General features: G+C 41.6%; 1 protein-coding gene across 5 annotated transcripts in view; it reads left to right on the top strand.

Annotated features, from left to right (window-relative positions):
• The window catches only part of pemt (phosphatidylethanolamine N-methyltransferase), an 81,264-nt gene that overhangs the window by 16,928 nt on the left and 39,089 nt on the right, over nt 1-25,247 (top strand). For all 5 annotated transcript variants that reach the window (XM_090202037.1, XM_036946307.2, XM_090202038.1 and 2 more), the window contains exon 3: nt 21,589-21,704. In XM_090202037.1, coding sequence (XP_090058163.1) covers nt 21,589-21,704 — 116 coding nt within the window. The remainder of the gene's footprint in view (nt 1-21,588; nt 21,705-25,247) is intronic.

Raw genomic sequence — 25,247 nt, 5'->3', positions numbered from 1 at the left:
TACATACACCTTAGCCAAATACATTTAAACTCAGTTTTTCACAATTCTTGACATTTAATCCTAGTAAATCCCCTGTCTTGGGTCAGTTAGGATCACCACTTTATTTTAAGAATGTGAAATGTCAGAATAATAGTAGAGAGAATTATTTATTTCAGTTTTTATTTCTTTCATCTAGTTCCCAGTGGTCAGAAGTGTACATACACTCAATTAGTATTTGGTAGCATTGCCTTTAAATGGTTTAACTTTGGTCAAACGTTTCGGGTAGCCTTCCACAAGCTTCCCACAATAAGTTGGGTGAATTTGGGCCCATTCCTCCTGACAGAGCTGTACACCAGGTTTTGTAGGCCTCCTTGCTCGCACACGCCTTTTCAGTTCTTCCAACAAATGTTCTATAGGATTGAGGTCAGGGCTTTGTGATGGCCACGCCAATACTTTGACTTTGTTGTCCTTAAGCCATTTTGCCACAACTTTGAAAGTATGCTTGGGGTCATTGTCCATTTGGAAGATCCATTTACGACCAAGCTTTAACTTCCTAACTGATGTCTTGAGAAGTTGCTTCAATATATCCACATAATTTTCCACCCTCATGATGCCATCTATTTTGTGAAGTGCACCAGTCCCTCCTGCAGCAAAGCACCCACACAACATGATGCTGCCACCCCTGTGCTTCACGATTGGGATGGGATTCTTCAGCTTGCAAGCCTCCCCCTTTTTCCTCCAAACATAACGGTGGTCATTATGGCCAAACAGTTCTATTTTTGTTTCATCAGACATGAGGACATTTCTCCAAAAAGTACAAACTTTGTCCCCATGTGCAGTTGCAAACCATAGTCTGGCTTTTTTTATGGAGGTTTTGGAGCAGTGACTTCTTCCTTGCTGAGCAGCCTTACAGGATATGTCGATATGGGACTTGTTTTACTGTGGATATAGATACTTTTGTACCTGTTTCCTCTAGCATCTTCACAAGGTCCTTTGCTTCTTCTGGTATTGATTTGCACTTTTCGCACAAGTTCATCCGTCTCTAGGAGACAGAATGTGTCTCCTTCCTGAGCGATATTACGGCTGTGTGGTCCCATGGTCTTTATACTTGCATACTATTGTTTGTACAGATGAACGTGGTACCTTCAGGCGTTAGGAAATTGCTCCCAAGGATGAACCAGACTTGTGGAGGTCTACAATTGTTTTTCTGAGTTCTTGGCTGATTTCTTTTCATTTTCCCATGATGTCAAGCAAAGAGGCACTGAGTTTGATGGTAGGCCTTGAAATACATCCACAGGTACACCTCCAATTGACTCAAATTATGTCAATTAGCCTATCAGAAGCTTCTAAAGCCATGACATCATTTTCTGGAATTTTCCAAGCTGTTTAAAGGCACAGTCAACTTAGTGTATGTAAACTTCTGACCCACTGGAATTGTGATTAAGTGAAATAATCTGTAAACAATTGTTGGAAAAATGTCTTATCATGCAACCAACTTGCCAAAACTGTAGTTTGCTAATAAGAAATTTGTGGAGTTGTTGAAAAACGAGTTTTAATGACTCTAACCTAAGTGTATGTGAACTTCCGACTTCAACTGTATGTGCGAATGGATTCTCGGACCTCACTAGCATGCCAACGAAAATAATTTAAGACTGAGACTCTCTCCAATACAACCCAACATCCTTTCAAGCACACCCTTCTCATTAACCTGTGGTGAGTTTTTCGCCGTTTCTGATGAACAAATAAGGTTTTATATGTAAGATGGCTAAATAAAGATAACAATTTCCATCATCAGCCTTATGGTGCCTGGAAAAATGGGAGTACTCTAATTTTGCAAAAGAGTTCCCTAACTGCCCTCCCAGTGAAGGAAGGGCACCCTGTGTGAAACATTCTTTTTCTTCAGATTTTCACTTTCAAGATTCTTAGTTCAAAAAAATAATTTAACCAACACCTCTGACAAAAAAAAATGCAATACCTGGTTTGCGTATCCATTGTTGCCTCAGTTAGCATTTACTGGTAGATATCATATGCTAAAATGTATTTTCTACCCTACCTGCTACCCATGTAATTTTTCTGTGAGCTGCTAAGTCGTATACCTCCACTAAACTACTTTGATTCGCATCAAAAAAGTGGGTATACGGCTTATACCTGCGTATACCTTCCACTGCACCACTGGCCCTTTGTGTTTTGCAAAAAGTGCACTTCCCTACATGAGTGAGCTAGTATTATGCTTACTATCCTTTCAGAATCACAAACCTGTCGCACACTGAAGGCCTATAGGTTTGCCACTGTGCAAACATGTCTATAATACATATAAAGACTGTTAAGAGATTGTTTCAAGAAAGGAGTGTATATATTTGGCCTGGCGAAGCGGTTTTATGCTCTGACTGAATGGAAGCTGATCATTCTGACTAGAAGAAATTGAGTCTTCACTATCGAGACCGAGTCAAAGGTATCCGAGACAAGAATGTAGTCTGGAGACCGCTCCCTAGTACTTCAACACTGATTCTGTCCATAGCTGTATACCATATAGTTAAAAGCCTCTCCCAACTTCTCTCTGTTACTCGCCTGTTTTTCCTGCCCCTCCTCGCTTTGCTCTGTTCTTCTCCCTCTATTTCTCCCAACCCATTTCTTTCACAGTTCCTCAGTTTACATATCAAAGCAATCAGTGTTGGAAGTTAATTCAATGAAACTGAACAAATTGTTAGTTGTCTATTGGTTAACATGCTGAAAGAAGTCATCTGTTTTTAAGGCCATGCCTTCAACACATTTGCAGAGACCGAGGATCTGCCCCGGGTTTAGGAGGACAACATGACACGTTTATCTGGGCTGGTTATGCAAATGCACGCCCGTAACATGCATTATCAGCTGGTTATATAACACTTTTATCTTTTAGACTCAGATGTAATATTGAAACACCAAAACAATATTGATTTCCCCCGTCAACTGGTTGATAACAATAACACTTGGCACACTAAACGTCATGAAAGAGGTCATAGTTTGTCGGCATTTGTTTTGTAGCAACTAGTGGTATTCTTCTAATAGTAGAGTGGAGAGTTTTGGGCTAGCAGCACCAAGCCCGAGTGGTCTCTGAAGTTTACAGCCAGTTCTTCAGGTCTTTTTTCTGTGTGGGTTACTCAGATCTTTTTTTGCCAGTCATTCATATCTGTTGTTCAGAAAATCTTAACACATGAAACAAAGTCAGCAAAACTCTCACCATAAGTAGAAACTAAGGGAGACAGAGGTAGAGAAATATAAACCAACTTGAGATGTTCTGACTGTGAGAGACCAGTATATAATTCTATTGAATCGGTACAGCATGTGTCCTCTCTCTCTCTCTGTGAGAATAACCTAAAAGCATTCAAGTGGGTCTGCGGGAAAGGGGAAAATAAAAACTCTATTCAATAGAGGCTATTCAATAGATCTTTTTATATAATTTCAGAGGAAAGGGTAGAGCTTCTTTTCACAAACATCTTACCCAACTTTTCTTTAGCCTGTAAATGTCTACTGGCCTTTAATTGAAAGCGAAATATTCTGAGCACTTGTAAAAATTGTGAATGTACATGGAGGATTTGACACCTGTATAGGGTTTGTTTGAATACCCTTTGGTTGTTGCCTTAGTGTATATAATTTGCTGAGTGCACAAAATATTAGGAACACCTTCCTAATATTGAGTTGCACCCCCTTTTGCCCTACGAACCACCTCAATTCGTCGAGGCATGGACTCTACAATGTGTCGAAAGTGTTTCACAGTTAGTACATTGTTGTAGTCAGACATGAGTTAGCTAGTCCCACCATAGCTCCGTCCAATATTTATTTGTGCCCCAGACATGGGTTGCACCCATAGACTTGAGACAAGTTTGTGTGTTCTAGCTGTGCAGAGAAGGGAAATGAGCTCAGTGAGATATTTCAGCGCTGGTCCTCATTGGCTGTGTCCATTTACTCTTGGTTTTCGTTCTTTTTAATCAGTGATTTGATAATGACCTGAGTAACTAGGTGTGTGCACTCAAGGCAATCACTGTGACCATAATTGATCATTGCAGAGTAGAAATGATAGTTAGCAGGTCGGTGGTTCATGAGATTTGAGTTGTGTAGCAGCTCAGCCTCAAGGTCTGGACAGGACTGTGTGCCCGCCCTACCCCTTACGTTCCTCTGCAGCGGGCTCATTCAGCCATGTTGACATTGAGGTAATGGCAGGGTCAGCCTGTCCCTCTTCTTTCTTCTTATCTCTCTAACTCTATGGCTAGCTGGTGGCGCTAACGTCAACCAGATTACACAATTCTGATTACACTCTCTCACAACCTCTATTTTGTATCGTCTGAGATTCCCATAGATTGGAAAGTTGCCACGGTCATCCCCTTCTTCAAACTGCTACAGACCTATATCTATCCTACCCTGCCTTTCTAAGGTCTTCAAAAGCCACGTTAACAAACAGATTACCGACCAGTTCGAATCCCAGCGTAACTACTCCGCTATGCAATCTGGTTTCAGAGCTGGTCATGGGTGCACCTCAGCCACGCTCAAGGTCCTAAATGATATCATAACCGCCACCGATAAAAGGCAGTATTGTGCAGCCGTATTCATCGACCTGGCCAAGGCTTTCGACTCTGTCAATCACAACATTCTTATTGGCAGACTCAACAGCCTTGGTTTCTCAAAATAATTGCTTCGCCTGGTTCACCAACTACTTTTCAGACAGAGTCAGTGTGTCAAATCGGAGGGCCTGTTGTCCGGACCTCTGGCAGTCTCTATGGGGGTGACACAGGGTTCAATTCTCAGGCCGACTCTCTTCTCTGTATACATCAATGATGTCGCTCTTGCTGCTGGTGATTCTCTGATCCACCTCTATGCAGACGACACCATTCTGCATACCTCTGGCACTTCTTTGGACATTGTGTTAACTAACCTCCAGACGAGCTTCAATGCCATACAACTCTCCTTCCGTGGCCTCCAACTGCTCTTAAATGCAAGTTAAACTAAATGCATGCTCTTCAACCGATCGCTACCCGCCCGCCCGTCCAGCATCACTACTCTGGATGGTTCTGACTTAGAATGTGTGGACAACTACAAATACCTAGGTGTCTGGTTAGACTGTAAATTATCCTTCCAGACTCATATTAAGCATCTCCAATCCAAATTAAATCTAGAATTCGCAACAAAGCATCCTTCACTCATGCTGCCAAACACACCCTCGTAAAACTGACCATCCTACCGATCCTCGACTTTGGCGATGTCATTTACAAAATAGCCTCCCAACTCTCTACTCAACAAATTGGATGCAGTCTATCACAGTGCCATTCATTTTGTCACCAAAGCCCCATATACTACCCACCACTGCAACCTGTACGCTCTCATTGGCTGGCCCTCGCTTCATACTCGTCGCCAAACCCACTGGCTCCAGGTCATCTACAAGTCTCTGCTAGGTAAAGCCCCGCCTTATCTCAGCTCACTGGTCACCTTAGCAGCACCCACCCGTAGCACGCACTCCAGCAGGTATATCTCACTGGTCACCCCCAAAACCAATTCTTCCTTTGGCCAACAGGGTTTTCCCAAACTCTGTCCCCGGGACCCCAATTGCACATTTTTGTTTTTTCCCTGAGCACTACCCAGCTGATTCAACTAATCATCATGATTTGATTATTTGAATCAGCTGTGTAGTGCTAGGGCAAAAACCAAAACGTGCACTTGGGGTCCCGGGGACAGAGTTTGGGAAAACCCTGTTGCATTTCAGTGTAGAAAGTAATTTTGGTGCAAAGGGCAACATCGTCTAATGCTAGGTCGTGAATCTAGCTTGGTTGACATTATAACCTGAGTGTAATATTATTTTTTTCACCTTTATTATAGGACCGAGTTTGTGAAACGCTGCCACACAGTAACAGCACAGCTTCTCCCACCAAGTTGAAGCTCGAACTGCTCCTGCACATGCTGCACACGGCTCCTGTACAGACAATGAAAGATATCAAATTCAAATCAAATTTTATTGGCTGCATACACGGGTTTAGCAGATGTTATTGCGGGTGTAGCGAAATGCTTCTGTTTCTTGCTCCAACAGTGCAGTAATATCTAACAATACACACAATCTAAAGTTAAAGGAATGGAATTAAGAATATATAAATATTTGGACTAGCAATGTCAGTGGCATAGACTAAGACACAGTAGGATAGAATATAGTATATACAGTTAGTATATCAGCCAAGACCTCAGAAAACAATTGTAGACCTCCACATGTCTGGTTCATCCTTGGGAGCAATTTCCAAACGCCTGAAGGTACCACGTTCATTTGTACAAACTGTAGTATGCAAGTATAATCACCATGGGACCAAGCAGCCATCACACCGCTCAGGAAGGAGATGCGTTCTGTCTCCTAGAGATAAACGTACTTTGGTGCTACAAGTGCAAATCAATCCCAGAACAACAGCAAAGGACCTTGTGAAGATGCTGGAGGAAACTGGTACAAAAGTATCTATATCCACAGTAAAACTAGTGCTATATCGACATAACCTGAAAGGCCGCTCAGCAAGGAAGAAGCCTCTGCTCCAAAACCACCATCAGAAAGCCAGACTACAGTTTGCAAATGCACATGGGGACAAAGATTGTACTTTTTGGAGAAATGTCCTCATGTCTGATGAAACAAAAATAGAACTGTTTAGCCATAATGACCACCGTTATGTTTGGAGGAAAAAGGGGGAGGCTTGCAAGCTGAAGAACACCATCCCAACCGTTAAGCACGTGGGTGGCAGCATCATGTTGTGGGGGTGCTTTACTGCAGGAGGGACTCGTGCACTTCACAAAATAAATGGCATCATGAGGATAGAAAATTTATGTGGATCTATTGAAGCAACATCTCAAGACATCAGTCAGGAAGTTAAAGCTTGGTTACAAATGGATCTTCCAAATGGACAATGACCACAAGCATACTTCCGAAGTTGTGGCAAAATGGCTTAAGGACAACAAAGTCAAGGTATTGGAGTGGCCATCACAAAGCCCTGACCTCAATCCCACAGAAAATTTGTTGGTAGAACTGATAAGCATGTGCGAGCAAGGAGGCCTACAAAACCTGACTCAGTTACACCAGCTCTGTCAGGAGGAATGGGCCAAAATTCCCCCAACTTATTGTGGGAAGCTTGTGGAAGGCTACCCAAAACATTTGACCCAAGTTCAACAATTTAAAAGCAATGCTACCAAATAATAATTGAGTGTATGTAAACTTCTGACCCACTGGGAATGTGATGAGAGAAATAAAAGCTGAAATATATAATTAATTTACTATTGTTCTGACATTTCACATTCTTAAAGTAAAGTTGTGATCCTAACTGACCTAAGACAGGAAATGTTTACCTTGATTACATGTCAGGAATTGTGGAAAACAAAGTTTTAAATGTATTTGGCCAAGGTGTATGTAAACTTCTGACTTCAGCTGTACATATGAGATGAGTAATGCAAAATATTTAAACAATACATCACCCTAAAAGACCCTCTTCATTTATACAGTGGATTCTGAAATGGCAACATACACTCTGGTACAGCATGCCTTTTCACCCACACAGTGCCCAACACCTCCCTAACACAATAGCATTGTTGAGTTTTTGACATGACATTTTTCACTCATTCTCCGAGGTGAATGAGGAGGCTTGATGTAAGTTGGTGGGCGGCGGTGGTTCCATTGGAGTTATCAATCGGTGTTGAAGGAAAAACTGCAATCAAACCTCGCTCCCATCCACCTTTCACACTCACCAACACTACAGGTGCCTCACTCCTATGCCCGTTTTAATAAGCAGCCTCTCAGGCCAAGAGGTGGAAAATGCAACTGATGTAGAATGGGTGCCAGCCCATTAGCCAGCAGGGCCGAAGGACCCCTTTTCACCCCTCGGGTGTTTTATTGAGCCCAGCCCAGAACAATCAACCAGACCATGAGTCAGCAAGAATGAAAGGAGCTTAGCAGAACTAGCTGACAAAGGATAAGAAAAGAGGGGTGAAGGGATGAGAGGAGAAGCACAATATAATAAAAGTCTAGCAGGGAGATGTACTGACCATTTGGGCAGGTAAAAAATAATTCATAAAAATATGTTTTACAGGGTGGAATAGAAAGGAAGTAAGATTACTTTTCATTTCAATTGAAAATTGAAATGGAGGGGAGATAAGGGTGAGGGAGCACATCATGAAAGGGAAGCAAAAAATGTGAAACAAAGTGAAGAGAAACGTGATGGGGATTCTGCATGAAGCCTCACGTGTAGTAGTCTGGTATTCAAGGTTCCACCTTTGCTCATCTGAATGAATAGTTTGAATTCAGAATTTTCACTATAAAGCAACATTGGGCAACTCTTCATCTTAGATGGTAGCTACTCCATGTCTTTCCATTGGCTGCCGACATAACAATCTATTAATGTTATTATTGCCAAGGTTACTTTGTTACTACTTCAGACTGTCAAGTGGACCAGGGACATGAGGCTGAGGGATGGGGCTGGAGAAATGTAATCACTCTCAAATTCATAGTCCTTGCATTCACACCGCTGTCTGACTATCCATGAGATCAAAATTATAGTTTTAACCATGTTTTGAGACTATACGGTGTTTTATTTAGATTTGAGTTATTATTTTAGGTTATAGTTATGGGGTAAACAAGCTTATATTTTGGGTTTTTATGGGATACAATAATTGATCTCACAAGGCATTTAGAAATTATAATCTGCAGCATCAATACCATTTAATATACCATTAATTTTAAAGTCCATAAATAAAATCACAAAATTATATTCTTATGAGCTGCTGCACCATACAGCCCTTTGCATATAATTGGGCCACCATGATCTTATCTTACGTTTAATCGTAATTAGTTATATTTAGCCTAATTTATTAGCTTGGATGTTTAGCGTTCCTTTGGATATGACAACTATGGAGCGTGTGTGTGTGTGTACACTCACATTTTTTGCAGTTAGCTCCGAACCCAGCCACACATGCATGCACACCCACAGGTTTTTTTTCCTGGCTCAAAAAGGTTGCTTAAGTGGTGAGCGTAGCGGCGTCGTGGCAATGACCATGGTCAGCCCGTTGGCGTGGCTGAATTCGGTCCCGGGCAAGAACATTTTTCAGGCCCCCATCTTGTGTTTTACAGCCAATTTCCTGCAATAAAAAATATATACAGTGGGGAGAACAAGTATTTGATACACTGCTGATTTTGCAGGTTTTCCTACTTACAAAGCATGTCTGTAATATTTATCATAGGTACACTTCAACTGTGAGAGACGGAATCTAAAACAAAAATCCAGAGAATCACATTGTATGATTTTTAAGTAATTAATTTGCACAGAATTTTGTGGCACCATGTAAGTTGCGCCGAGGTACGCCACAAAGGACGAACCACTGTATGCATTTTTACTTAACATTCATATGTCCTACAACCAGCTGCAGTGGGTTTAGAGCTAGACTGTTTGTTTTTTCAGGGTTTCCTATGAATTTGAAATTCACCTGGATAAACAAGACAATGTTAAAGGCCAGATTCAATATGGTAGCCTCAATGCCCAACTCAGGTGTTCATTAATTCAAAACCTAATTTGCACTCACTGTATATAGACTTCTACTGTATTATTGACTATGTTTTGTTAATTCCTTGTGTAACTCTGTGTTGTTGTATGTGTCAAACTGCTCTGCTTTATCTTGGCCAGGTCGAAGTTGCAAATGAGAACTTGTTCTCAACTTGCCTACCTGGTTAAATAAAGGTGAAATAAATAAGTGTTCGGAGATTTTGAGAATCTGCATTACTTACACTACCGGTCAAAAGTTTGAGAACACCTACTCATTCAAGAGTTTTTCTTTTCTTTTTAAAATGTTATACATTGTAGAAAAATAGTGAAGACATCTAAACTATGAAATAACACATGGAATCATGTAGTAACAAAATCAATAAACAAATCACAATAGATTTTCGATTCTTCAAATAGTCATCCTTTGCTTTGATGACAGCTTTGCACACCTTTGGCATTCTCTCGCATCAGTAAGACGTATTTGTTTTTGTCCCATGTAAATATTCAGTCTTTTTCGTTTTTCTGGTATACATTTCATTATATTTCAATCTCTTTTTTACCATTTTCGAAGTAAATATACCTTCCTGCAACCCGCCTCGCACAATGTGGTACGAATCTGATATTTTTTAGACCTAATAACTGGAACCTCCATCAGAAGCTAGCCAGCTAATTAGCTACTAGCTATTTAGTCCTTGTTAGCCACTGCTAGCGGTCTTTACCTTTAGCACGGACACCAGCCACTTTAGCCCGGATAATACCTGCCAGTCTGCACAGTGCGATATCAGCCCTGAGCATATCGGACAGCTACTTTTTTCCACTACATCACCGGATTCCTGCCGCAAGCTCTGGACCATTGCACCGGATCTTCGCAGCTAGCTAGCTGCTACCATGTGGCTATTGTGGCTAACACCCTTGTCCAGAAGCATGCACCAGTTAGCCTCGAGTTAGGCCCATCTCCCGGCTAGCAAGCGAAGTACACCAACTACAATGCCTCTCTTGCCAATCCTCCCGCCGATCCATCATTACTGGTCTGCTGATCTGCTGACGTAATTCGGCCGACGTGCTCTCAACCGGCCTAAGCATCGTGGATGTGGTGAAGATCCATCTGCTAGCCCCGGCCCGCTAGCTTCATGAAAACTGTCTCCCTCTCACCTAGCGTAGCAATTCACTATGGAACGGCTCCCTGTTTCATCTATTGCTGCTCATTGGACCCTATAATCACACGGCTACACAGCTGATGCCTGCTGGAATGTTCATTAACACGGTACTTAATTTTTTTATCTGTCGGCCCCAGCCTGGAATTCAGGCCCTGTATGTAGCCAACTGACCCTCACTGCCCATTTATCACCATTTACCCGTCGTTGTCTTAGCTGTTTACCCATTGTTGTCTCACCCGTGGTCTTAGCTCTTCCAATCAACACCTGTGATAGCTTTATGCCTCTCTCTGTCCGTATGCCTTGTATACTGTTGTTTAGGGCAGCTCTCATTGTTTTATTTTACTGTGGAGCCCCTAGTCCTGCTCAACATGCCTCAGATAGCCCCCGTGTCCCACCCCCACACATGCAGAGACTGCACCTAGCTTAACTAACACCTCCAGAGATGCAACCTCTCTCATTGTCACTCAATGCCTAGGTTTACCCCCACTGTACTCGCACCCTACCTTTCCCTTGTCTGTACACTATTCCCTGAATCTATCCCTCCAAGCCCAGAAATCTGCTCCTTTTATTCTCTGTTCCCAAAGCACTAGATGACCAGTTCTTAAATCCTTTAGCCGTACCCTCATCCTACTCCTCCTCTGTTCCTCTGGTGATGTAGAGGTTAATTCTTAGGGCTAGGCGTCCTGTCAACTGGACACCTGTTGACAACAACCGGTGAAATTGGAGGGTGCGCAATTCAAATAAATAATTGTAGTAACATACATTTCTGAACATACAAGTATATCTTATATCGTTTAAAATCTTATTATCTTATCTTAATCTTAATCTTAAATTAATCTTAAATTATTGTAATCTACCTGCATTGTCCGATTTACAATAGGCTTTACAGTGAAAGCATACCATGCAAATGTTGAGGACGGTGCCCCACATCAACATATTTTTCAACCAGCACAGGCTTCATAAAATCACAAATGGCGATTAAATAATCACTTACTTTTTGAAAATCTTCCACTGTTTGCAGAACCAAGGGTCCCAGCTACACACAGCCATTTTTCCAGCCAAAGATGGGAGTCACAAAAAGCAGAAAAATAGATCAAATGAATCACTAACCTTTGATGATCTTCATCAGATCACACTCATAGGACTTCATGTTACACAATACATGTATATTTTGTTCGATAATGTGCATATTTATATCCAAAAATCTCAGTTTATATTGGCGCGTAACGTGCAGTAATGTTTTGATTCCAAAACATCCAGTGATTTTTGCAGAAATACTCATAATAAACATTGATAAAAGATACAAGTATTATTCACAGAATTTAAAGATAGACTTCTCCTTAATGCAACCGCTGTATCAGATTTCAAAAAAACTTTACGGAAAAAGCATAATCTGAGAACAGCGCTCAGAGACTAATCCAGCCAGAGAAATATCCGCCATGTTGGAGTCAGAAGTTAGAAGTTAGAATCTTCATCAGAAGGCACTCCCAGGAATCCCAGTTCGACAATAAATGACTGATTTGTTCAATAAAGTTCCATAAACTCCATCATTTATGTCCAAATAGCCCCTTGTTGTTAGTGTGTTCAGCCCAGTAATCCATCTTCATGAGGCGCGAGCACTTTGTCCAGACAAACTCGAAAGGTTCCGTTACAGGTCATAGAAAGTCAAACGATGTATGGAATCAATCTTTAAAATGTTTTTAAACATAAATCATCAATAAGGTTGCAACTGGAGAATTCCTATGTCTGAAGAAAAGCACTGGAACGAGAGCCCACTCTCTCGTGACCGCTCGTCATGAAACCACTCTGCCAGACCACTGACTCAAACAGGTCTCATGAGCCCCTCCTTTATAGTAGAATCCTCAAACAAGTTTCTAAAGACAGTTGACATCTAGTGGAAGCCGTAGGAAGTGCAACTTGACTCAATAGACACTGTGTATTCGGTAGGGCAAGCTTTGAAAATCTACAAACCTCAGATTTCCCACTTCCTGGTTGGATTTTTCTCAGGTTTTTGCCTGCCATATGAGTTATGTTATACTCACAGACATAATTCAAACAGTTTTAGAAACGTCAGTGTTTTCTATCCAATACTAATAATAATATGCATATATTAGCATCTGGGACAGAGTAGGAGGCAGTTCACTCTGGGCACGCTATTCATCCAAAAGTAAAAATGCTGCCCCCTATCCCAAAAAGGTTAACCTTTTCACACGTACCAACACACGGGTGTGATCATCCTACAATGGTCCCTGTAGCGTACGATCAAACCGGTGTGATTAGAACGCTTATTTAGAACGGCCAGTTTCGAATGATGCAACAATCAGCATTTGAGTTGCCCACACTTTTTTCAGAAACATTTTGCACAAACACAGTCCTTACAAAGTTATGTCCAGAATGTGAGGTTTATTTTTGGATGCAATTTTCAGACATTCACAAAAGTATCTACAGCATAACACAATCATCCAAACCACAAAAAATGTAGTCTACATTTGTCCTAGCGCTAACTGAGGAAAAATTGACGTAACACAAGCGGTCATATTTGTATAACTCTCGCTGACAAAGTACAATATGAATTAGCTAATAGCAATGACTATAATTAATCACATCACGGGTGAGCTCACCATGGATCGAAATAATTGAGTAAAACACTCTCTAGAAATCCGGACAATGGGTAGTTTTTGCGCACTGCCATGCTTTTTGTTTCCCTCACAGAAACCATAGATTATAAGAGGAGACAAGATGAGTTTGGTCTGTTTATAGTATGCATGTTCAAGGGAGGTGGGGGGTGTCGTCCAATATTGTCGACATCCCATCATTCATTTCCAGAAGTCCTCAAAAAATGAGTGAACCCTTACTCACCTCATTTTGTTATAACATCTTTGGTCCAACAGACGAAACCCAGAATGCATTGTATGTCAACAAACATGGATACACACAGCTGGAATTATCTTAGCTCATCATAATCAGTACAACCTACAAAAAAATGCAGTAATTGGAATGCATGCAAACAATTGGGAAGTGTGTAGGGGAATTTTGTCCGGGGCAGAAATGTCCCAAAAATGAATTGTCCGCAGAAGTAAAAATGACAATTTTTCTGTGAATGAATGAGGAGGCGGAACACACCCCAATTCAAACTGTTCTTAGAAAATAAAAACTTGTTTGAAAATCATTTTAAATTGAAGTTGTTGAAACAGCCTATAAATAAAAACAGGCTGCGTGCCTTGGTTTGAGGGCAGAGCGGATTAAATGTACTGTTGCGTAACAATCACATTCTGGAATGGAGAGAACGTTCTAACATCACGTGCATAAAATAACTCACTCTGGGGCGACTGTTAGAAATATTTGGAACGGGGTGAAAAGGGTGAAATGCTAGTAAAATGAAATGCATGCTCTTCAACCAATCACTGCCTGCACCCGCCCGCTCGACTAGCATCACTACTTTGGACGGTTCTGACTTAGAATATGTGGACAACTATAAATACCTAGCTGTCTGGCTACACTGTAAACTCTCCTTCCAGACTCACAGTAAGCATCACCAATCCAAAGTTAAATCAAATCAGATGTATTTATATAGCCCTTTGTACAACAGCTGATATCTCAAAGTGCTGTACAGAAACCCAGCCTAAAACCCCCAACAGCAAGCAATGCAGGTGTAGAAGCGTGGTGGCTAGGAGATTATAACAGAACATGGCCAAGATGTTCAAATGTTCATAAATGTCCAGCATGGTCAAATAATAATAATCACAGTAGTTGTCGAGGGTGCAGCAAGTCAGCACCTCGGGAGTAAATGTCAGTTGGCTTTTCATAGCCATTAAGAGTATCTCTACCACTCCTGCTGTCTCTAGAGAGTTGAGAACAGCAGGTCTGGGACAGGTAGCACGTCCGGTGAACAGGTCAGGATTCCATAGCCGCAGGCAGAACAGTTGAAACTGGAGCAGCAGCACGGCCAGGTGGACTGGGGACAGCAAGGAGTCATCATGCTAGGTAGTCCTGAGGCATGGTCCTAGGGTTCAGGTCCTCCTCCGAGAGAGAGAAAGAGAGAGAGAGAGAATTAGAGAGAGCATACTTAAATTCACAGAGGACACCGGATAAGACAGGAGAAGTACTCCAGATATAACAAACTGACCCTAGCCCCCCAACACATAAACTACTGCAGCATAAATCTAGATTTGGCTTCCTATTTCGCAACAAAGCCTCCTTCACTCATGCTGCCAAACTTACCCTCGTAAAACTGAATAACTATCCTACTGATTCTTGACTTTCGGCGATGTCATTTACAAATTTGCCTCCAACACTCAACAAATTCGATGGAGTCTATCACGGTGCCATCCGTTTTGTCACTAAAGCCCCATATTCCAGCCACCACTGCGACCTGTATGCTCTCGTTGGCTGGCCCTCGCTAAATATTCGTCGCCAAACCCATTGGCTCCAGGTCATCTATAAGTCTTTGCTAAGTCTCCGCCTTATCTCAGCTCAGCTCACTAATCACCATAGCAACACCTACCCGTAGCATGCGCTCAGGCAGGTATATTTCACTGGTCATCCGCAAAGCCAACACCTCCTTTGGCTGCCTTTCCTTCCAGTTCTCTGCTGCCAATGAACGAATTGCAAAAATCACTGAAGTTGGATATTTATATCTCCCTCACTAACTTTAAGCATCAGCTGTCAATGCAGCTTACCGATTGCTGCAGCTGTGCACAGCCAATTTGTAAATAGCCCATCCAACCAACTACCTACCTCATCCCCATATTTGTGTTCTTTTTGTTTTTCTGCTCTTTTGCACACCAGTATTTCTACTTGCACATTCTCATCTGCACATCTATCACTCACAATTACTAAATTGTAATTACTTTGCCACTCTTGGCCTATGTATTGCCTTACCTCCTTACTTCATTTGCACACACTGGATATTGTGTTATTGACTATACGTTTGTTTATACCATATGTAACTCGGTGTCTTTGTTTTTGTCGCATTGCATTGCTTTATCTTGGCCAGGTCACAGTTGTAAATGAGAACTTGTTCTCAACTGGCCTATCTGGTTATATAAAGGTGAAATAAAAAACCAGCTTCCCCTGGAATGCTTTTCCAACAGTCTTGAAGAAGTTCCCACATATGCTGAGCTTTTGTTGGCTGCTTGTCCTTGGACCACTCTGCGGTCCAACTCATCCCAAACCATCTCCATTGGGTTGAGGTCAGGGGATTGTGGAGGCCAGGTCATCTGATGCCGCACTCCATCACTCTCCTTCTTGGTCAAATAGCCCTTCCACAGCCTTAAGGTGTGTTGGGTTATTGTCCTGTTGAAAAACAAATGATTGTCACACTAAGCCTAAACCAGATGGTATGGCGTATCGCTGCAGAAATCTGTGGTTGCCATGCTGGTTAAGTGTATTGAATTCTAAATAAATCACAGACATTGTCACCAGCAAAACACCCCTACACTATAACATCTCCTCCATGCTTTACGGTCGAAAGTGCACATGCAGAGATCATCCGCTAACCCACACCGCGTCTCACAAAGACATGGCGGTTGGAACCAAAAATCTCCAATTTGTACTCCAGACCAAATGACACATTTCCACCAGTGTAATGTCCAATGCTTGTGTTTCTTGGCCCAACCAAGTCTCTTCTTATTGGTGTCCTTTAGTATTGGTTTCTTTTCAGCAATTCAACCATGAACAGTTGATGTTAAGATGCGTCTGTTACTTGAACTCTGAATCATTTTTTTGGGCTGCAATTTCTGAGGCTGGTAACTCTAATGAACTTATCCTCTGCAGCAGAGGTATCTCTGGGTCTTCTTTTCATGTGGTGGTCTTCGTCAGAGCCAGTTTCATCATGGCGCTTGATGGTTTTTGCAACTGCACTTGAAGAAACCTTCAAAGTTCTTGAAATGTTCCGCATTGATTGACTTTCATGTCTTAAAGTAATGATGGACTGTCGTTTCTCTTTGCTTGGTTGAGCTGTTCTTGCCATAACATGGACTTGTTTGTTTTCCAAATAGGGCTATCTTCTGTATACCACCCCTACCTTGTCACAGCACAACTGATTGGCTCAAACGCTTTAAGAAGTTAAGAAATTCCAAAAATTACCTTTTAACAAGGCACACCTGTTAATTGACCTCATGAAGATGGTTGAGAGAATGCCAAGAGTGTGCAAAGCTGTCATCAAGGCAAAGGGTGGCTATTTGTAGAATCTCAAATATAAAATATATTTGGACTTGTTTAACACTTTTTTTTTTTGGTTACTACTGCATGATTCCGTGTGTTATTTCATAGTTTTGATGTCTTCACTATATTCTACAATGTAGAAAATAGTACAAATAAAGAAAAACCCTGGAATCAGTAGGTGTGTCCATACTTTTGACCGGTGGTGTATATTTAGAATTAAAGTGCTTTAGATTCATGATTTCACTCTTGATTTAAAATGATTATGGATGGATAACCGATTTGATAGTCTCGATCTCCTGCTCAAATAATGCAATGTTTGTCTCCATAGCTGATTCGTCCTCACGATAGCCAGTGGAGTCAGACTGTAGGAGCACAAACAACGGTTTGCATGGAAACCATTGCTGCTGGTTTTGTAGCGTTGAATTTCAATATAGGATTCAGCCCTTCTGTCTCGTCGAGTGGGGATAAGGTCACTCTCTCGCTCTCACTCTCGCTCTCTCTGTCTCTGTCTCGCTCTCTGTGTGTGTGTGTGTTTCATAACCATTTTGTCTAGAATTCTAAACTCTGGCTTTTCTCTGCACCCTGCATGTATTATTTTCCCCAAGGCTTTGACTAGTCAGGGCTTCCTGTAAGTTGCTCTGGATAAGAGCATCTGCTAAATGACTGAAATATAAATGTCTAGTGGAACAACAGCCACAGTGTGCTATAGATGAGGTTCACCTTGACAGGGGAGAAGGTATTAGTATCGCTTTTTAGACAAGACCGTAATGGTTTTGTCTTTTGGTTGTTTAGTTATATATCAACTGTGCATCTAGACTAACTGTCGAAGGCTGACATTTCTGGTATAGTCTGTGTGATCAGATGAGATAGAAATAGGATCTAATCGAAGATCTAAGACAGATGCTCTAATTTCATTTTCTGAAATGGTTAAACAGTAAATAGCATAGCTGTAGGAGGGGAGGAGGAGTTCTAATGTGTAGCCAGTTATGCATGTGATTAGGGCATGTTCTGTTCCCTCTGTTTCCCTGGGCTGGGGACAGGGACGGAGCGCGGCCGTGCATTAATACGGGGCATGAATCTCATGTGGTGATTAGGCTGGTTCTAAGGCCCTGTCAGAGAACCGGGCCCCGGGGGACTGAGCCTGCACCCACTAAGACACTCAGTACCTCTGTAATAGAGCCTACACAGACACATTTAAGAGCTCCTAATGCATCATATCAGAGACGAGCCAGGACCTTGTTGTCTGAAATACACCCGTGGTAAGTAACTGGATGGAGTGGCCTGTCCAGGCTGTTACCTAAGCCTTGATTGAATCTGTGAATGGTGCTGGCACAGAATGCATTCACACAGTGTGGTAAAGCTTTGATCTACCTGTGTATTTATAGTATCTTCTGTCATAAAGCATATAAGGTACAGTTAACTGCCAAAATAATGGAAACACTTAGTAATTGAGGGATACAAAAGGAATTAAAGGCAGGTACTTCCATACATATGTGGTTCCTGAGTTAATTAAGCAATTCATATCCCATTATGCTTAGGGGCATGTATAAAATTGCTGGGCAGGGCATTATTTTGGATACCATGGCTATGCCCCCATAGGATGACAATGCCCCCATCCACAGAGCACGAGTGGTCACTGAATGGTTTGATGAGGATGTAAACCCATTTGATCACTTATGGGATATTCTGGAGCGCTGCCTGAGACCGAACACTAAATGGTGAAATTTCTTGTGGAAGTATGGTGTCGCATCCCTCCGATAGAGTTCCAGACACAAGGTGCAAATATTCTGTAATATCAAAGTGAAAGTAAATTCTAACATTGACTAAAGATGGATGAAAAATGAAATGCTAATGTACCTTGGTTAGATAAGTATTCACCCCCCGAGTCAATACATGTTAGAAATACCAACAACAGTCGTCTTGGGTAAGTAAGTCTCATAAGCTACCTGTGTTGTGCAATATTTTCCCATTTGATTATTTTCATAATTCTTCAAGCTCTGTCAAGGTGTTGGGGATCATGGTTAAACAGACGTTTTAAAATCTTGCCATAGATTTTCAGACAGATTTAGGTCAAAACTGTGACTTGGCCACTCACCCACTTGGAACATTCATTGTCTTCTTGGTAAGCAACTCCAGTGTAGATTTGACCTTGTGTTGTAGGTTATTGTCCTGCTGAAAGGTGAATTCCTCTCCCAGTGTCAGTTGTAAAGCAGACTGACGCATGTTTTCCTCTGGGATTTTGCCTGTGCTAAGCTCCATCCAATGTCTTTTCATCCTGAAAAACTCCCCAGTCTTTGCCGATGTCAAGCATACCCATACCATGATGCAGCCACTACTACCATGCTTGAAAATAAGGAGGTAGTTACTCAGTGATGTGTTGTTGGATTTGCCGCTAACATAAGGCTTTGCACTTAGGCCTAAAAGTGTATAATTATTATTATTAAAAAATGTTCAGTATTACTTTAGTGCCTTATTGCATAAATACAGTGCCTTCAGAAAGTATTTACCCATTTACTTTTCCCCACATTTTGTTGTGATAGAGCCTGAATTTAAAATGAATTACATCGAGATATTTTTTTTATCACTGGCCTACAACCAATATCCCATATTGTCAAAGTGGACTTATGTTCTACAATATTGTAGTTACTCTACAATATGAACCTAATTGACAGCGTGAAAAGAAGGAAGCCTGTACAGAATAAAAAAATATCCTATTTGCAATAAGACACTAAAGTAAAACTGCAAATAATGTGGCCATTTTGTTTTTTTAAAGTCCTGAATACAAAGTGTTATTTTGAGACAAATTCAAATCCAGAAAAACATCACTAAGAACCACTTCATATTTTCCAGCATGATGGTGGCTGCATCCTGTTATGGGTTTGCACATTTTTACTCCCTTTTTGGTGGTTACATTTGTGTCTCATCGCTGCAACTCCCCAATGGGCTCGGGAGAGGAGAAGGTCGAGTCATGCGTCCTCCAAGACATGAAGCCAGCTGCACCAATGTGTTGGAGGAAACACCGTTCAACTGAAGACTGTCACAAGGAGTCGCTAGAGTGCGATGAACCAAATAATGGCCCTCCCCTAACCCGGACGACCCTGGACCAATTGTGAGCCCTATGGGACTCCCGAACGCCCAAACACTGCGATGCAGTGCCTTAGACTGCAACTAGGGAGTTTTTTATGATAAAAAGAAACAGAATAGTTTAACTCCTAGAGGAAAACCTATTTCAGTCTGCTTTCCAACAGACACCGGGATACAAATTTCTCTTTCAGTAGGACAACAAAGTGTGAATAAATCCAAGGGGTATGAATACTTTTGCAAGGCACTGTAGTTTCAGTGCCAATGAGTTTTGAAGTACCTTCTGAATTCCTGTTCAGAAGAGTGCAGAGAAAGGTGACAATGATATTACACAGCTGAGGAACATGCTTCCTGAGAGTATACTTTTTCATATTGCAAGAAAATATACTTAAGTATACTTTCAAAAACGTATATTTAACTTACATATATACATACATATATTTGAAGCATACTCAAAGAAATGCATGTGCACAAACATTGGCTTATTCCCCAGCATCATTTTCTGCAGTTGATGTTTTGATTTATAATATGATATTGTTTCTCATATTTAGCTTATTCAAATATTTTGATATTCATTTTATAACTGAATAATGTAGTACTTTTAATTACATATACATTCCACATTTTTTTTAAATTATCATTTATTACCAAAAACGTATGTGAACAACTAAAGTGTGAAATCCCAATGGTGCATATATCTCATAAGTGTTAATTGTAAAGGTAACCTTTACATGGCTCAATACAGTAACTAATGTCGTTAATGAGTAGAAGTATACATGAAATACATTATAAATGCACTTTTTTTGTAAAGAAAATACAGGAATTCTGATTCAAATACAACTTATAAATATAGAAATATACTAAAATGGTATTTCATATTATATCTTTTTTGCTCTGTATCTAATATAATAACAATAAACTTAAGTACAAAAAAGTGTCTCAATTTAGATGTTATATGTATTTAATATACTTAAATGCTAATAAAATGAACATTAAATGCATTACATTTATTTAAAATTGTTCCAATTTAGGTAATTTTAAATATACTTAAAATATGTTCTAACATGTATTGACTCAGTGGTGGGAATAGTTATGTAAATGGATTATTTCTGTGTTTCATTTAAATAAATTAGCAAAAATGTCTAAACATTCACTTTGTCATTATGGGGTATTGTGTGCAGATGGGTGAGAATCAATACTATCAATACTTTCTGAAGGCACTGTAATTGTTAAGCCCAAGTTGTTGTTTTGCTTTGACAAAGTCATTTCTGAAGATATATTTATTTATTTTCTGTTTTGTCGTGGAAAACTGACTGTCGAGCATGACACGTCAACCCTGTTGCCCATAGATGTGCTAGACATGTTTTAAGCTTGCATTCAATTGCCACTTCCTGTTGTACACAACAATCTTCGATTCCCCCTGTCACTTGGGGATTCATGGCAGATTTATTAAGGTGACATTGTCCACCCTCTTACGGTCAACCCAGTCACTTTAATTGTCACCTTTTTTATTATCATTTTTTAAATTTAATCTCTGGAGATGGGAAAACATGTTTGTTATGAAGTTGAACCTATACTTTTTATAACAATGTTGAAATAAATAGTTATTTTAGTTATATTACATATTTAGTTATATTCTATGACCAAAAAGGCACTTTATTCATGAAGTAAAACTTGTGTTGCAGGTGGCGCGTTGGGAGCATCGTACGAGAGGCTTGACCAGACTGTTTGGGGGTCCCTATCTGGCCTGCTACTGCCTAGGCACCCTCATCATCCTCCTCAATGTCTACCGCAGTCACAGGTTGGTGTCCATCTCTCTGCGCTCTCTGCCTCTCTGCACTTGTTCTTTCTGCGCTCTCTCTTGCTCGCTTTCTCTAGCTCTCTCTCTGCGCTCTCTCTAGGTCTCTCTCTGCGCTCTCTCTCTGCGCTCTCTCTAGCTCTCGCTCGCTCTCTCTGCCGCACTCTCTCGCTCTCTCTGCCGCGCTCTCTCTGCCGCACTCTCTCGCTCTCTCTGCCGCACTCTCTCGCTCTCTCTGCCACACTCTCTCGCTCACTCTCTCTCTGCCGCACTCTCTCGCTCACTCTCTCTCTGCCGTACTCTCTCGCTCACTCTCTCTCTGCCGCACTCTCTCTCTCGCTCACTCTCTCTCTGCCGCACTCTCTCTCTCTCTCTCTGCGCACTCTCTCTCTAGCTCTCTCTCTGCCGCACTCTCTCACTCTCTCTAGCTCTCTCTCTGCCGCTCTGTCTCTGCGCTCTCTGCACTCTTTCTCTCTGCACTCTCTCTCTCTGCGCTCTCTCTCTCTGCGCTCTCTCTCTCTGCGCTCTCTCTCTGCGCTCTCTCTCTGCGCTCTCTCTCTGCCGCTCTCTCTCTGCCGCTCTCTCTCTCTGCCGTACTCTCTCGCTCACTCTCTCTCTGCCGCACTCTCTCTCTCGCTCACTCTCTCTCTGCCGCACTCTCTCTCTCTCTCTGCGCACTCTCTCTCTAGCTCTCTCTCTGCCGCACTCTCTCACTCTCTCTAGCTCTCTCTCTGCCGCTCTCTCTCTGCGCTCTCTGCACTCTTTCTCTCTGCACTCTCTCTCTCTGCGCTCTCTCTCTCTCTAGCTCTCTCTCTGCCTCTCTCTCTCTGCCTCTCTCTCTGCGCTCACTCGCTCTCTCTCTCTGCGCTCTCACTCGCTCGCTTTCTCTCTCCCTCCCTCCAGGTGATTGTTATCCTCCTTGTTTACTTTAAAGACAGGGAGGGGGGGGGGGGTTACTTGCGTTTGTGTGAGTGGTAGTAGATCAAGGTTATGTTGTATTTATCTCTGATAGTGAAGGGAAAAACAGCCTTCTCCTTCGTCACACTCTTCACACTTCAATTTCCGCTGTGACCAGTCATGTCGAATCCACACTATGGTCAGTCTTATGGCTGAAGGCTGTACAACGGTAACTTTTTGTACTGGTGACCTGTAACTGCTGCAGAATGTCCATCGTGGCGATGCACATTTTAGTTCTAAATCGCTGTATGTTTCTGCAGTATGTTGGAGTACAAGTGTAGCTCAAGGCTGTGGCTCCCAAGACAAAGTGATCTTAAGTTATAGCTAATACCATATCTATCTTTGTCAAGTATCACATGAAACATAGTATTAGCACAAACTGGAGAGACCTTTAGGGGTTTCCCCAAGAAGTGACTGTCTATTCTCTTTTTCCAAATCATTTGCATAGTTGGCCATTATGATTGAAGTGGAAAATGCTCTTTGGAAAATATACAACTTTCATTGAAATGAATGGACCTCTCAGCTCCTCTCCATATTTGGACAGAATGACCAACAGTTTACTGCTTCTGGTATTTTCCTGTTTGTGTTTGTGAGGAGTAACTATCCATTCATAGAGAGCTACTTGTCTGACTTACTCCATCAGTTTAGACAGACAGACCCACTTTTACTTAGTGAAACTAAATGTTGCACAAGTTACTTCTAGTTTCCTGGAATGGATGGCTTTCCCACCCCAAGACTGTCCTTGCACTAACCTGGTCGTGAGGGGTGAGTAGGGGTGGAGGGTGTGCCCCTTTTCCTGGTAGGCAGAGCTGGTTTTGAAAGACGTATTCCGAAAGTACCCAACACCAATTTATCTGACAGTTTCAATTTCCAGCCTCCACCCTCCCATCTCTCCCTGTCTGGTAGCCCATTTAGACATAATGACAGCTCTCAGAGGTGTGGGGAGTAGAAGGGATGTGGAACACAGCTTTTGTGCTTGTATTTATAATCTGCCTTCACCTCTGACGTACTGAATGAACAGAGATTGACAGATGGAGCAGTGTGTTAAACCCTTAAGTTAGAGTAGTGTGACCTGACCTCTTCAATTGCACAACACACACACTCTCGCTAGCTCACCTCGTGGCTTAGTCCGTCCCAGCATGGTGCGTCTGAGCTCTGAGTATCCTAGAGTTAGAAAGTTAGTCTGTGTACACACACAAGCACCACGGACATGCACAGCTTATATGAAGATAAACACTCATGCGCTCGCACTCATGCACACACACACACACACGCACGCAACAAGATTGTGAATATTTGCATGAATGCCATGCTAATCTTCTAAAAGCTATGCCAGTCCCTCTTGCCCGCAACGCCACAGCTATTTTGTCACCACCTCCCTGTGGGCACCAGTCAACAACAATAACACTAACCGAGCCATGGAGAACTTCATAAATTAGCATTTTTAATGAAGACGTTTGTGAATGATTTTTCCCTCTGACCTTTAGGGATGAGATTCTCATAACAAGAATAGACTGAAGAGTTTCAGAAGAAATGTATTTGTTTCTGGCCATTTTGAGCCTGTAATCGAACCCACAAAGGCTGATGCTCCAGATACTCATCTAGTCTAAAGAAGGCCAGTTTTATATTGCTTCTTTAATCAGAACAACAACTTTCAGCTGTGCTAACATAATTGCAAAAGGGTTTTCTAATGCTCAATTAGCCTTCTAAAATTATAAACTTGGATCAGCTAACACAACGTACCATTGGATCACAGGAGTGATGGTTGCTGATAATGGGCCTCTGTATGCCTTTGTTGATAATCCAAAAATAATCTGCAGTTTACCCCTATAATAGTAATTTACAACATTAACAATGTCTACACTGTATTTCTGATCAACTTGATGTTATTTTAATGGACAAAAAATGTCATTTTCTTTCAAAAACAAGGACATTTCTAAGTGACCCCAAACTTTTGAACAGTAGTGTATAAAAAATGAATCAATGCCTTTGAACAGCACTATAATTCTCTAAGAGCTCTTGATTTAGACTCCCTTGATGATGACTCAATTGAAGTGTCTAGATTATTAGGACTTTACCAGTTTATGAGCCCTAAAAGCTCAAACGAGGATGAGGGACCCTTTGTGCTGTACTGGCACCAGAGTGCTCTCAAGTTTTTATAAACATTTACAGTGCATACGGAAATAATTCAGACCCCTTGACCTTTACCACATGTTACATTACAGCCTTATTCTAAAATGGATAACATCGTTTTTCCCCCACATCAATCTACACACAATACCCCATAATGACAAAGTAAAAACAGGTTTTTAGAAATGTTTGCAAATGTATAAAAACTACTGAAATATCACAATTAAATAAGTATTCAAACCCTTTACTCAGTAATCCTCAAGTCCTCTTAGGTATGACGCTACAAGCTTGGCACAGCTGTGTTTGGAGTTTCTCCCATTCTTCTCTGCAGAGCTTCTCTAGCTCTGTCAGGTTGGACGGGGAGCGTCGCTGCAAAGCTATTTTTATCATCTCTCCAGAGATGTTCGATTGGGTTCAAGTCTGGGCTCTGGTTGGGCCACTCAAGGACATTGAGACTTG

This window comes from Oncorhynchus mykiss, chromosome 16, assembly GCF_057628025.1.
Source record: "Oncorhynchus mykiss isolate SJ-2025 chromosome 16, ASM5762802v1, whole genome shotgun sequence".
NCBI lineage: Eukaryota > Metazoa > Chordata > Actinopteri > Salmoniformes > Salmonidae > Oncorhynchus > Oncorhynchus mykiss.
This window is presented reverse-complemented; position numbering and strand designations above follow the sequence as displayed.